The 12,386-nt window shown below is 40.1% G+C and overlaps 1 protein-coding gene across 1 annotated transcript in view; it reads right to left on the reverse strand.

The window, feature by feature from the left end:
* Positions 1 to 5,259: 5,259 nt before the first annotated feature.
* Positions 5,260 to 12,386, reverse strand: part of LOC145413817 (uncharacterized) — a 79,776-nt gene continuing 72,649 nt past the window's right edge. The window contains exon 9 of the mRNA XM_080283479.1: positions 5,260 to 8,424. Coding sequence (XP_080139605.1) covers positions 7,193 to 8,424 — 1,232 coding nt within the window. The 3' untranslated portion in view covers positions 5,260 to 7,192. The remainder of the gene's footprint in view (positions 8,425 to 12,386) is intronic.

Here is a 12,386-nt window from a genome sequence, read left to right on the forward strand (position 1 = left end):
GGGTCATAGGGGTGCGCAGCCCAGGCGAACTTGTGTCTCTGTCGCTCGGGGTCGGGTCGCGCTCTATTTGGCCCTCCGTAGGCTCCTCCTGGGGGTATTGAGATGCCCTCGGTAACGATGTCCGGCATTTTAACTGTATGAACATTAGTGTGCATCAGGTGTGTCTGACTGTACCAGTGAACTCGAACTAGCGTGTGATTTAATTTCACGAATGCTGAGTCTGAGGGACGCTGTTTCCTCAGGCACCTCTTATAACTGCCACAGCACATGGTTCAGACCAAGAAGTGGTCTTGGCCATCATTGCTTTGCCCAGTCATCCCTCACGATGCCTAACATGTATCAGCTAGATGCCTCCCAGTAATGAGAATCATAAATTCCTGCAGTATGAGCCACATATTACTGTACAGACAATGTAGTTCTGTGAAACTAACCTGGAGAGGCTGCATGTACTGTATACTTAGACATTAAAGGTGAAGGGGTGTTGCATCTGAAATGGCACACTGCACCTATAGGGATGATCTTATATTCAGCTCAAACAGTTTGTCACTGGAAAGCCTCTCTTACCTTGATAATGTTGCCTATATGTAAGTCATATGCTCAAATATGCTTACCTTAGACCCTTTCAAATGTCAAAATCATATCCACGAGCCAAAGGATGGTTGTACAAGGCCTGGTAAAGCTATCCTTTCTTCTGTTTAGGTAAAAGGACCCCAGTCATTATGTAGTGATTTATTGGGGAAGAGTTGCCATACGCCCATATTTTCCTGGACAAGTCCTCCATTTTATTCCTTTTTTCACTGTCCAGGAGGAATTTCTGACTATATAACACTCCAGGATTTTACCTTTTTTACATTTCCACTGAGTCTTCCATGCAAAATAAATTCAGAAGTATATAATTTAATTACAGTAATGTATTTATTATATCTTGGGAGGAAAAGACTGACAGTCACATGTTGGTATGATTCTAAACTATTATACTTCACTGAAGGATACAGTTTTTTATCTTAGACCAGTGATCTTCCAGAGCTAACCCCATGTATCCACTGGAGTATCACCATCATCCGGCCCTCCTTTCCCACCCAAGGGCAGGAGGGTAAGGGGTAGCAACGTCCAGACAGCCCAAATTTGCCCAATCCAATGGGCCACGCTTCCATTCACTCATCATTCAAGTCCCTGGAATCCTGGCCCTATCGGATACGCCAAGAAACATTCACCACTGGAGTAAAATCTGAATAATTAAGGCAGTGATAGAGACCACAACACTTCCAGATACAGGTACTCTGTACACTATTCAATGGCTTAACACGTTAATACACTTCCAAATAAGTTCATATTTATAGGCTCAACCCCCCCACCCCCAACTCCTTCGTAAAACTTCTCTCCTGGATGTTCATTAAGGTGGCAATATACTATATTTGGTTGGCATGACCCCCCCCCCTTCCACTCCTACGTAAAGCATCCTTTTGTGTGGATGTTAAGATAAGTGGTCCCCTATTTGGATGATATGATTCTTTTAACTGCAGTCAGACGCATCTACTGAACAGACAGTGGGTGAAATGCCACCATTTATCCTTCTTTGATGTAAATACTTCATGAAAGAATTACACAATTAGTGTCTCTTGTTCTTGTTCCATTAGGTTTGTCAGCAATGTTTGAAAAATACTGGGGTTTGACCCCTCAATACCCATGGAAATCGGCTATTACAAACTAAAACTACCTCCCCAAATATGTGTTTATTATTGTTATGATGGAATAATATATTTTATATGATCATTCAGAAAGTGAATAAAAATGTAAGCTACATTAAATAGTTTTCATTTTAGTACTCACATAGGATGCAAAGCAGTTCAGCTGCAACCTGTTGACAATGTTCATCACGTTGTGAAGAAGAATCATGTTGCTAAAGTCGTCATATTGCTCAAAAATTTATGATCCTAAGCCATCCTCGCTACATTCTGTGGTGTAGTTTAATGTTATTGGTGGTGTTAACTTGACAAGCACATATATCAATATATAAATTTTGTTTGACCTTCACTACACAGTATACCTTAATGCTCCCCTAGGGGACAATTAGGTGACACATCAAGAAAATACAGTATATAATGTCAATTATACTGAAAATGCTGCACCCTGAGCCTTATAGTATGTTCTAGTGTCCACTATCCACTGATTATGCCCATAATAAGTCAGATAAAAAAATGTAAGGGGCTGTCAGTACCCAGCTGTAAAGGCTTCTTTTGCTCACTACCTCGACACTGTCAGTAATCATTACTCTCCCCCCACCCCTACAGTACAGTGATGGCTTTTGGATGATCAGAGACAAAGTAACAGATATGAAACTGATCATGATGCATGGAAATACTATCTGATGGTGTACCTGAACACTGACTCCTTTGGTTACAGAGGATAGTATGTTAAGAACATAATATCCAACATATCCAAGGATGAGAAAGAGAGAGAGAGAGAGAATAGTGGAATTAAAGAAACAAACAGCAAGAAGACTGGGGTTAGGAAGTTAATAAAAAGAAACATAAAGTAAAGGACAAAGTGTTCAAGAAATCGAGTTGAGAGGAAGGATGGGATTGAAGTATACTGAGGCTGTGATGAGGAGGTTTTGACTGAGATGGCTTGTGAATGTTGAGAGGATGGACAATGACAATTGAGCGCAGAAGGTGAGATACGTGAATGTTGGGGGTCAGGCTGCGAGAGGAAGATCAAAAAAGACTTGGGATGAGGTCATAGAGTTGTGGACATAGCATTTCCTAGTGTAATTGTAGACAAATGTGTTTTGTTTAATTTATAAAGGCTCCAACATGCTTTCCATCATCGGCCTTGGTCACCTAATGGTGGCTGTCCATGCTGTTCAATCGCTAGTAGCCTCTCTAATTAGTCCTTATCGCTGAGGTCACACTGTATGACCTCATCCCAAGTTTTTTTGGTCGGTCTTTCGCAACTCTACCCTCAAACATTCATACCTCTCACCCTTTGCATCCAGCAGTTATCTTCCACCCTCTCCACATGCGCAAACCATCTCAATCTACCTCCTCTCATCACAACACTAATATATTCAAATACCATCCTTTCCATAACTCTTCATTCTCAGTACTAATCCCCCCAGACCTGTCATTCAAGGACAACCTACACATCATCTAATAATTCTCCTCTCTGTACCATAAGCTTACGATTATCCTTCTCCTTTACTGCCCGAGCTTCACTACTGCACAGCATTACACTCCTGACAATTGCCGCATGCAAGGACCCCATAGCACACAAGGAAAGACTGCTCGATGTCAGGAGAGGCATCAACCCTCTAAAGTTCTTCCAACTACTCCTTATCCTTGCAACCAAGCTAATTCCGGCCCCTCCTCCAGCACGTATCATGTCCCCCAAATATTAAAACTCCTCCACACAGTCAAGAGACTCCAGTATGATTAATCTTTTCCCTCCTGTCTCCTTCTGTATGTTCTACTTTACACACAGCACACTCAAAATTTGCAGCTACTTCTAATACCATTACAATTACTTATGAACCCACTTATCACAAGCACTGCACAACATGGAGTTATATGCCACATCTTTGTGGCAAGTTCTGCATGGCCACATTCCAGCTAGAACAGTATCACCATTTACCTGAGATGTCATCACTTTTGTTCTGTCCATGTTTATTCTCAAACCCTTGTCTCCCATGTGAAAATTTTTAACGTGCAAAGATCTCACCCTTGATATCATCACGGGTGTAGGTGAGTTGGCATTTAAGATAGCAAAGTTATTTATGAAAGAAATATCAGTACTCTGTCATAGCAAAGCAGCAGCTATAACACTATCACAATGCACATGATATTAAGGACTTTATAACTGATGGCTAAATATGCTTGGCTGCTTACAATCTAAATATCCATCTTTCGTTGCATCATTAGAAAAATACAAGCTGGGGGCTATGCTACTCAGTCTAGACACTTAAGGCAAGTGAGCATTTGTTGGCCTGAGTGGTATTAATGTGAACAAAACACTAACCACAACTCAGATGAAAATAAGGTCACACCTGCCTGGACTGCACAAACCCTGTAGACCAGAAGGTATCTATTTGATGATATTTAATATTGTTACAGAACTGCCCATCTATCCATTCACCTATTATCCAATCCAGTAATGGCTCACTGGATCACCAGGGTCCAGGAGTATGCTACTCAGTTCAGTCATTTAAAGCAAGATCGGCCAGCTGCTCCCACATAATAAGCATTATGTAAGTAATACACCACAACTGTCCTTTGAAATTATACCCTTATGGGTCCCATTCACTCGGAGCACCTCAAAAAATGGACCACCAGGAGCCTAAAACTTGTACAAGGGTATCAGTGCTAATGTACTACATAAGTACACAGCACAAAGGCCAAAACCTGATCTCCCTGCATGCATCAGAAAACAGTCCCATAAAGGGGATAGTACCAAAGTGTGACAGGTTACTACCCAATGTGGGAGGTACAGTAGTTTCCTGGATTACATGAAATCTTTTGGCTTGTCATTCTGTGGAGAGTCACCTGAAAGTAGAAAAACACCAGGCGAGTGGATGATGGGCAACCTCACATAACAAAAACATGCAAAATTCAACAAAGGGCAATGGTCAATTTCTATATTGTGGACTACAGTAGCCTAGTCTGAGGTTCTTTTCAACCTACAGGAGGTGTTCCTCACTATAAGTCAAATATGTTAAAAATTCTCAACTTTTTCCATTCTGCTGGTACAGTACTAAGAATTGAGGGAAACTAGAACTTCAAAGATAGCAACAGAATTCTGAAACACAATTTTTCTGTAATGGTATCATCCTGTTGGACTACAGGCTGAGGCTGTCCTGCAGTCCACTGAAGCTGAGGGACATGTATAGACCCAGGCAGCATAGCTAGTATACCATTGCCACTGCATGAAGACATTTCCCTCTACCACCAATTTTTCTGTAATATACTGTACTGTGGATTTAATGGCAAGAATGACCATCAAAGAGGGCAACTTATAACAAGGATTTGCCATCTTACCATTTTTTTACCAGGCAAAAATCAAGGACAAGTGGCTTCACTTCGAGAATCACCTTGTTAGGCTATCTTGTTATGGAACTTGGCTGAACTTTTTGCCCACAGAAAACCTTCAGCTGAATCATTAACGAAATTCCTTCTGAAGTAACATGGCACTGTTTTGATGAGTTGATGGCAATGCAGAGTCTAACAGCATACACATTAGAAGGAAATCACAAGTCAGATGGCAGAAATGTTGACTATATTGATGCAAGAATTATGAAACTACAAAATCTATATACACTGTTTGCCATAATATCTTACAACAAATAATTACATATGAAACGCACATCTTATAACATTTTATAGGAGCAGAGATCTAGCGAGGCGAGTGATGTGTCTAATACCCGCCCCCAAAACACTGACAGATAGACACATCCTCACTGGTCCCCCACACTACCTAAATTTATACACCTCAGTCATAGTAACCTTCACACACGGTGCCACTAAAATATTTTCATTAGATAAAAATCCATATTAAAAACATCAAAAAATGTAAAAATAATAAAGCACATGTCCATTTGCATAAACTGTATTAGTGTGTGACTGCTGTCTTTATGTGACAATACAGTACTCCTGAAACGCTGAATATATATACATGTACAGTATATTCGTAGACTATTACAACAGGAAAGTCCAGTTCAATGTATGTGGTAACACCATCTCAGCACTGATGCATAGAAAATGGAGGAACTGTAGTGTATTGACTCCCTTCTGAACTGAAATCCTTAAAATAATGTTATTGCTTTGTTCTAAATGCAAACCATGTCACCACCAAGAAACTTGTTAGAAAAATACGGAACATACAAAATCTGGAGTTAAAAATATCACTGAGAAAAATTACAAAATTAAAGTGCACATCACTTAACTTAACAACATATGCTTACATACTGTGAGAGAACTCTTAAATGAGATTTTGCATACTGTATACAAACCAGAGTGTGAGTCAGGGACCTCACATTATACATGCTTGGAATATTTCTCACTGTGGGAGCTGCAAATACTTTTTTTGTTGGCAACTTTTCAAGTGCTTTAAAAAGGAGCAGTTATTTATATAAAAGGATTGTAGTATTTTGAAAACTTTCAGTTTCTTGCACAGTACATCAGCAGTTAGATTGGGTGACTGCAATCTAATCTGCATTTATTTATTTATTTATTTTAAATACCGAAACTCACAGCAATGGTACTGTACTGTATTACCGATAACATCTGGTTTACTAGTAAACTAATAGAAAATACTTGTTAGGGAAAGTGCACTGAAGCAATGGTAATTACAAACTCCAATACTTGAATAAATTTAGCTAAATACAGTATACTGTATTATAAGTCTGGAATAATATAATCGTACAATAGCCCCATATAACTTGCACTAAAATACTGAAAATAATGGGATATCCTTCTCTTTCCTTTGAAACATTTCCAACATATATAACAAAATATTCAACAGTCTATTTCTGTCAGATATGTCAGCATTATTGCTTTAAAATGAAGTATACCAAATTGCACAAACTAAATATTTAAAGAATTACTGTACACTGCATAATGCACATTATAATCCATTAACACAATCTTGCACCATCCTAACCCTAACTAGATGACCTAAATCCATACTGACTAGCAAATGCATTAGCTGCAGATATAATGCATCTTTAAACACCATTCAGTCTTGAGTTCTTGCAGGCACCACCAAACAACTGACGAGATTAAGCCAGCTACATCTCGTATCTTTGTTGCTTATGGCAAGTCTTCCACATTGAGAGAGTCAAGGGAAGCATAAGCATATCAATATAAACAGTGGAAGACAACTCCAACTGACTATACACAACATTATGCATACTATTCATATATTCTGGAGAATGTTCATAAATGCAGATTTTCACTTATTGTCATGGTCACAAATGCTCGGAATGTGCTCTTTAACAGTCAAATGAAATCAATAAGTTAAATATAAATAACCCAGTTAGCTACAAGAGAAAATGGAACTCAAGTATGATATTCATGCAAAGTGCAAACATAAGGCAAAAAATCTACAACAGAATAATCTGTGCTCCCTCTGAAAGAAAACCCATGAAGCACCATAACCTGGCAGTTATTAAAGTAGCTGCAATGCCAATTCAAGAGACCAGTTAGCACTCTTTGTAGAACACTTCATCTCCGCTGTCTATCGGGGAGAAGTTTTCTGCACAGGAGTCACTGAGAGATAGCCTCCCTCCACATCGCTCAGAGCCCTCACTTGACCCACTGTCACAAAGGGATTTGTTGCTGAACGACTCTAATGGATCAGCTGCTTTTCTGATTCGTGCTAATCTCGGACTCTTTATGCCACTCTTACTGGCATGTTGCTGAGGACTGTGACGGTGTGGGAGTGAGGACCGGGCACGGGGGGAAGGCTTCACAACTCTACTTGAAAAACCTTTGGGCGGTAATGTCTTTTCACACTGTGTTTTCTGTTTTGGGGAGGAATCACTATGTGTGTCTTTTGAGTGTGTGTCTTTCTGTACTTTTGGAGATTCAGCTCTTGATTTTTTGGAAGACATCAGAGATGTTTGGATACGTGGGATACGTGTGGGAGACCCTGTCTTTGTGTTACCACCTTCTGATTTCTCGTCTGAATGTTGTGTGCTACTCTGGGACTTTGGACCACCTTTACTGTCTTTTGCACAGAGCTGTGGGGAGGGTGTTCTATTAGCTGGTAAGTTCCCTTGCCTGGCACTAATCTTTGAAGTTCCAGTCATGTTTCCCTCATTTGCTTTAGCCTTTGATGGAATACAGGCCCTCTGTGTCTTTGTACTGACAGGGGAACTTGATTTGAGTTTCATTCTATTACTGCTTGGACTGGAAGCACTTCTAACTGGGCTGGTAGCAATAGTGGCAGGTTCTTTTATTCCTGAGATATGATTAATTTTGTTGAGCTGACGTATAGTATTCTTGACACTACAAATACTGCTAGTATCCACACCACCTTCTTGAATACTTTCACTCTGACCACTACATTTTAATTCACTTTTAGTTTTTGTCATAGCTTTTTCCGACTGCTTACTTTGTTGTCTATATAATTCACTTTTTTTTTTCGGGAATGCACCAGTTCCACTTGACAGATGGAAGGATGGAGTTGGTGCATGAAGCAGGTTGGAGGTGGCAGGAGTAGGTACACTAGCTGGCATGTTGAGAGTTGAACACAAGTCCTGGGAGCCGAGGTCGGACTGCGAGGTAGAGAAGTTTCCAAGGAACTCAAACTCCTGGAGTGCCTCTCTCTCCTGCTGCCCATACCTGAGGAAAAGGTCCCGCCGGCCAATGATGGTGGGACGCTGCACACTACTTCCCAGGACTATCCTCTCACCACCACTACGATGTGATGCTGTCGGGGAACACAAACTCAGTATATCTGTATCTTAGCTAAAACAAAGTACTGTACTTGTATTTTTTCTTTAACTACAGTACCATGCAAGCTACGCTGCACAAATATATCTGCACACATATCCCAAACTTGTTAATATCACAGCTGTTAAACCAATATACTGTAAGGTAATACTATGGCACATATCTTCAAAATCTGAATTAAAAAAAAAAAAAAAAATTATACTAGTTCACCTGAAATCTCATACCAATCATGCACATCATACAAAATGACAAAACACAAGACAGAAGTATACTGCATTATGATAGGACATTCTGGTTTTTTGGTACTATAAACAATAAGTTTAGTAAGCAAAACAGGTAACAGGTGGTACTGCAAGGTGCTTCTGCTTATTCAACAATAAATGTGAGTTACAGGTATCCATCCAATTCAGCTTTAATTAACTGGGTCTCTTGAAGCAAAAGCAGTACATGCAGGCAGTGATCTGTCCAAAAGAATTTAGGTTTTCAAGCCAAGTTTACATCAACACTAGAGCTGGGTAAGCTCACTAGTGTTAGTATACCAATCAGTATTAAACACAATAATTATTATATCAAATTTCAGTTTACAAATGCAACAAAAAGTAAATAATAAAAACAAAAATGTAATACAGCCTTACTGAAATTTAGAAGCTCCAGAGATCAAGATGAAACATAACACTCGACAAGATATTACACTCCAGTTACTATCCCTGTATTACTATACAGGTAAAAAAAAAATACTGGCAGTCACAAGACTTTTTTTTCCCCTGGCAACTTCTGCTTGGGTAAAAAAAAAAAAAAAAAAAAAAAAAAAAAAAAGTCTAAAATCAGGTAATTGTTCTCTTTTTCATTCCTACAAACAACACATGATTCCAGTCAACAGCTGGGTTCAGTTAACTGTTTTCTTGTCTTTTTTAAGTGGAAGATAGAGAATAAATATTTGCAGATGAATTTGTTCATACAGGGTGCGTAAGTGATGTAGTGGTATTAGAGGTAGGCTGTGAGATGATGCTGATTTAATGTGTGCGGTGTGTCGGGGACAGCATGTGGAGATTGTCTGACATGAAAGGGCTGATCTTGTTGGCAAGTCTCTCGAGTGTGTGGAATTTTGTTACCTGAGAGACATGTTATGTGCTGGAGATGTGGCTGGAGCTAGAGCTCTGTGGCTAGAGTAAGGAGTGGTTGGAAGAAGTTCTGGGAGTTGTTGCCTCTCATGACATTGTCAGGGCTCTCCCTCTGTGCTAAGGGATCACAGTATGCAGTGTGTTAGGTGTGTAATGCTGTATGGTAGTGAGACCAGTGCAGTAAAAGGGATTAATCCCCGAGCTAGACCTCATCAGATCATACAGCCCTGCTAGGGTTACAGGAGAGTGCTACCCCTCCCAGCACAGCAGCCACCAGGCGGGGTGCGAACTCGCAACCTCAAGATAACGAGCCCAACACCCTACCACCAAGCTACCGCACTCCCCGCTGCAGTAAAAGAAGAGGATATTCATAGGCTCAAACATACAGACATGACAATGATTAGGCAGACATGCAATGCATCCTTGAACATGAGGCCTTGGGGGGGGAGGGGACTAAGTTTATGATGGAAAAGTTAAGAGGAAGGATGGGACTGGACTGTATTGGTGTTTTGATGAGCAGAGATAGACTGAGATGGTTTGGGCATGTGCAGAGGATGGGGGATGACAACTGGGTGCAGAACGTGAGAAGTGTTAAAGCTGGGGGTAGGGTTGCAAGTGGCAGACTGAAAAAGACCTGGGAAGAGGTCACAGAGTGTGATCTCAGGGATACGGGACTGAATAGGGAGGCTGCCAGAGATCGAGCAGCATGGACAGCTGCCAGCAGGTGACCAAGGCCAGCGCATGCAACCATGCTGGAGCCTTTATAAACGAAACAAAACAAAATGAAATGGATTTATGTCCATAAAGGGAGATATCTATCTACCTTCCCCCACCCCTCATCCACCTTCTTATAAAAACTATAATGCTCTTTTACACAGAGGTAGGTATTGAAAAGCATATCACAACCTGACTGTAATCCTGCAGAATGTGGTGATCAAGTGCTAAGGCAGTAGAATGTTGATCAAAATGATGGAAGATTAACACCAGGCTGGGGAAGGGAACAGTTGGGGATTTTGAATTTCATTACGGCAGTGTAAAATAGTCTTCCATTATACCCATCAACATGTCACAGAAATCTGCCACTAATATCATGACACCAGTCTAGAATGAAACAGACCCAGCAAATACTGTATGTTCAATATGCACAACAGATATCAACACCTAAGCACTGATATCTGAAGATGTGTGGCACTTGACTTTTTTTTTTTTTTCCCCCTTGGAAGGAACAGTCTTGCAGGCTACCAGCCTTTGGTTCCTTCTATCTTGTACAAAAATAAATAAATAAATACCGGTATATAAATAAAATAAAAATCCAATAAAGTACTAATGGGCCTTGGACAGCCATAATAATAATAATCCATTCATCCATCCAACATCCAATCCTATGTTGTCCCCTGAGGAGCGTAGGAGACCAGGGCTGGGCCAGTTGGTCCTGACATTTAAGATGAAGGTGACCAGCCTCACTTATCCATGAGTGGCATGACGTAAGCAATAAGCCCCAACCACCCTTTGGATATAAACCTACACAGACTCAATCCGACTGGAGCGCCTTAATTACCCACTAAACCACCAGAGGCCATAATTTGGTTATATGGTTACCAACCAGTGTGGTAAATGGTTTCCTGGTGTACAGGAAATCATTTGGCTTTTCACTCTGTGTAGAGTCACCCATAGGAAGAAAGAAGAGGAAAGAATGAAGGAAAGAAAGACAGAAGAGGGAGTGTAAAGTCACCCGTAGGCAGAAAGAAGAGGAAAGAATGAAGGAAAGAAGAGGAAGGAAGGAAGGGAGGAAAGGGCAGACAACCAAAGCAGCACTACATCGAGTGAGTGCATGGTGAGCACCCCCACCTACCATCAGTATTAATAATAATAATAATAATAATAATAATCTGGTCTTTTGTTTCTCAAAAGTGCCCATTCTTCCACAAGAATTCACTAGAGCTCAACACACATATATATACATAATTTTTATAATTATAGCACCCATTCTTCCACAAGGAATTCACTAGTGCTCCACACACATATACAGTATACATAATTTTTATAATTAAATAAATTGTGAGATCTCTCATATACAATACACACTTCATCAATAAAAAAATATGAAAGTGGCAATAATTAAACCCTATAATCATCCATCATAGTACCTCTCTCCAGGTCATAGCATTTTGAAAAAAGAAAGGCTTTCAGCTGTCTCTTACAGGATTCAGCAGAAGAGAGTTGTCTCATGGGCATTGGCAATCAACTATAAAATTTAGGGATTCTATACATAAAAGAACAATAAGAGAGATGCCTAGTGATTGGTACCAGGCTCGTCAAGATGCAAGGAATCATCTTCACTACATAACATCAAACCTGGGCGTGCCGATGGGAATTTCAACAGTTCAGCAAGATACTTCAGTTAACCAAACTTAAGAACCTTGAATGTAATAAAGACACAGTATAAATTCAATTCTAGCCTTTACTGGTAACCAATACAGCTCATTTAAGAACGAGGTAGTTAAGGTTCTCGGGGGGAGATCAAAGATAAGCCTTTCTGCCCTGTTCAACACAGACTGAATGAACTCTTGTTAGTATATTACTTGGAAGACCAAACCACAGTGCATTACAATAATCAGCACAAGACAAGACCACAGTGTGGACCCATGTTAAGAGGCAATATCTATTCAGAAATGTTCTCACAGAGTACAGATTTCTGATATGAAAGTTACACCCTCTGACAACTTGATTAATATATTCTTTGTAATTTAACTCTGAATTAAAATAAACCCCCAGATTTCTAACATAACTGACTGAATGAAACTATGACACAAATGTT

The sequence above is a fragment of the Coenobita brevimanus genome, chromosome 97 (genome assembly GCF_032717465.1).
Source record: "Coenobita brevimanus isolate Jiangsu-jjx chromosome 97, ASM3271746v2, whole genome shotgun sequence".
Taxonomy (NCBI): domain Eukaryota; kingdom Metazoa; phylum Arthropoda; class Malacostraca; order Decapoda; family Coenobitidae; genus Coenobita; species Coenobita brevimanus.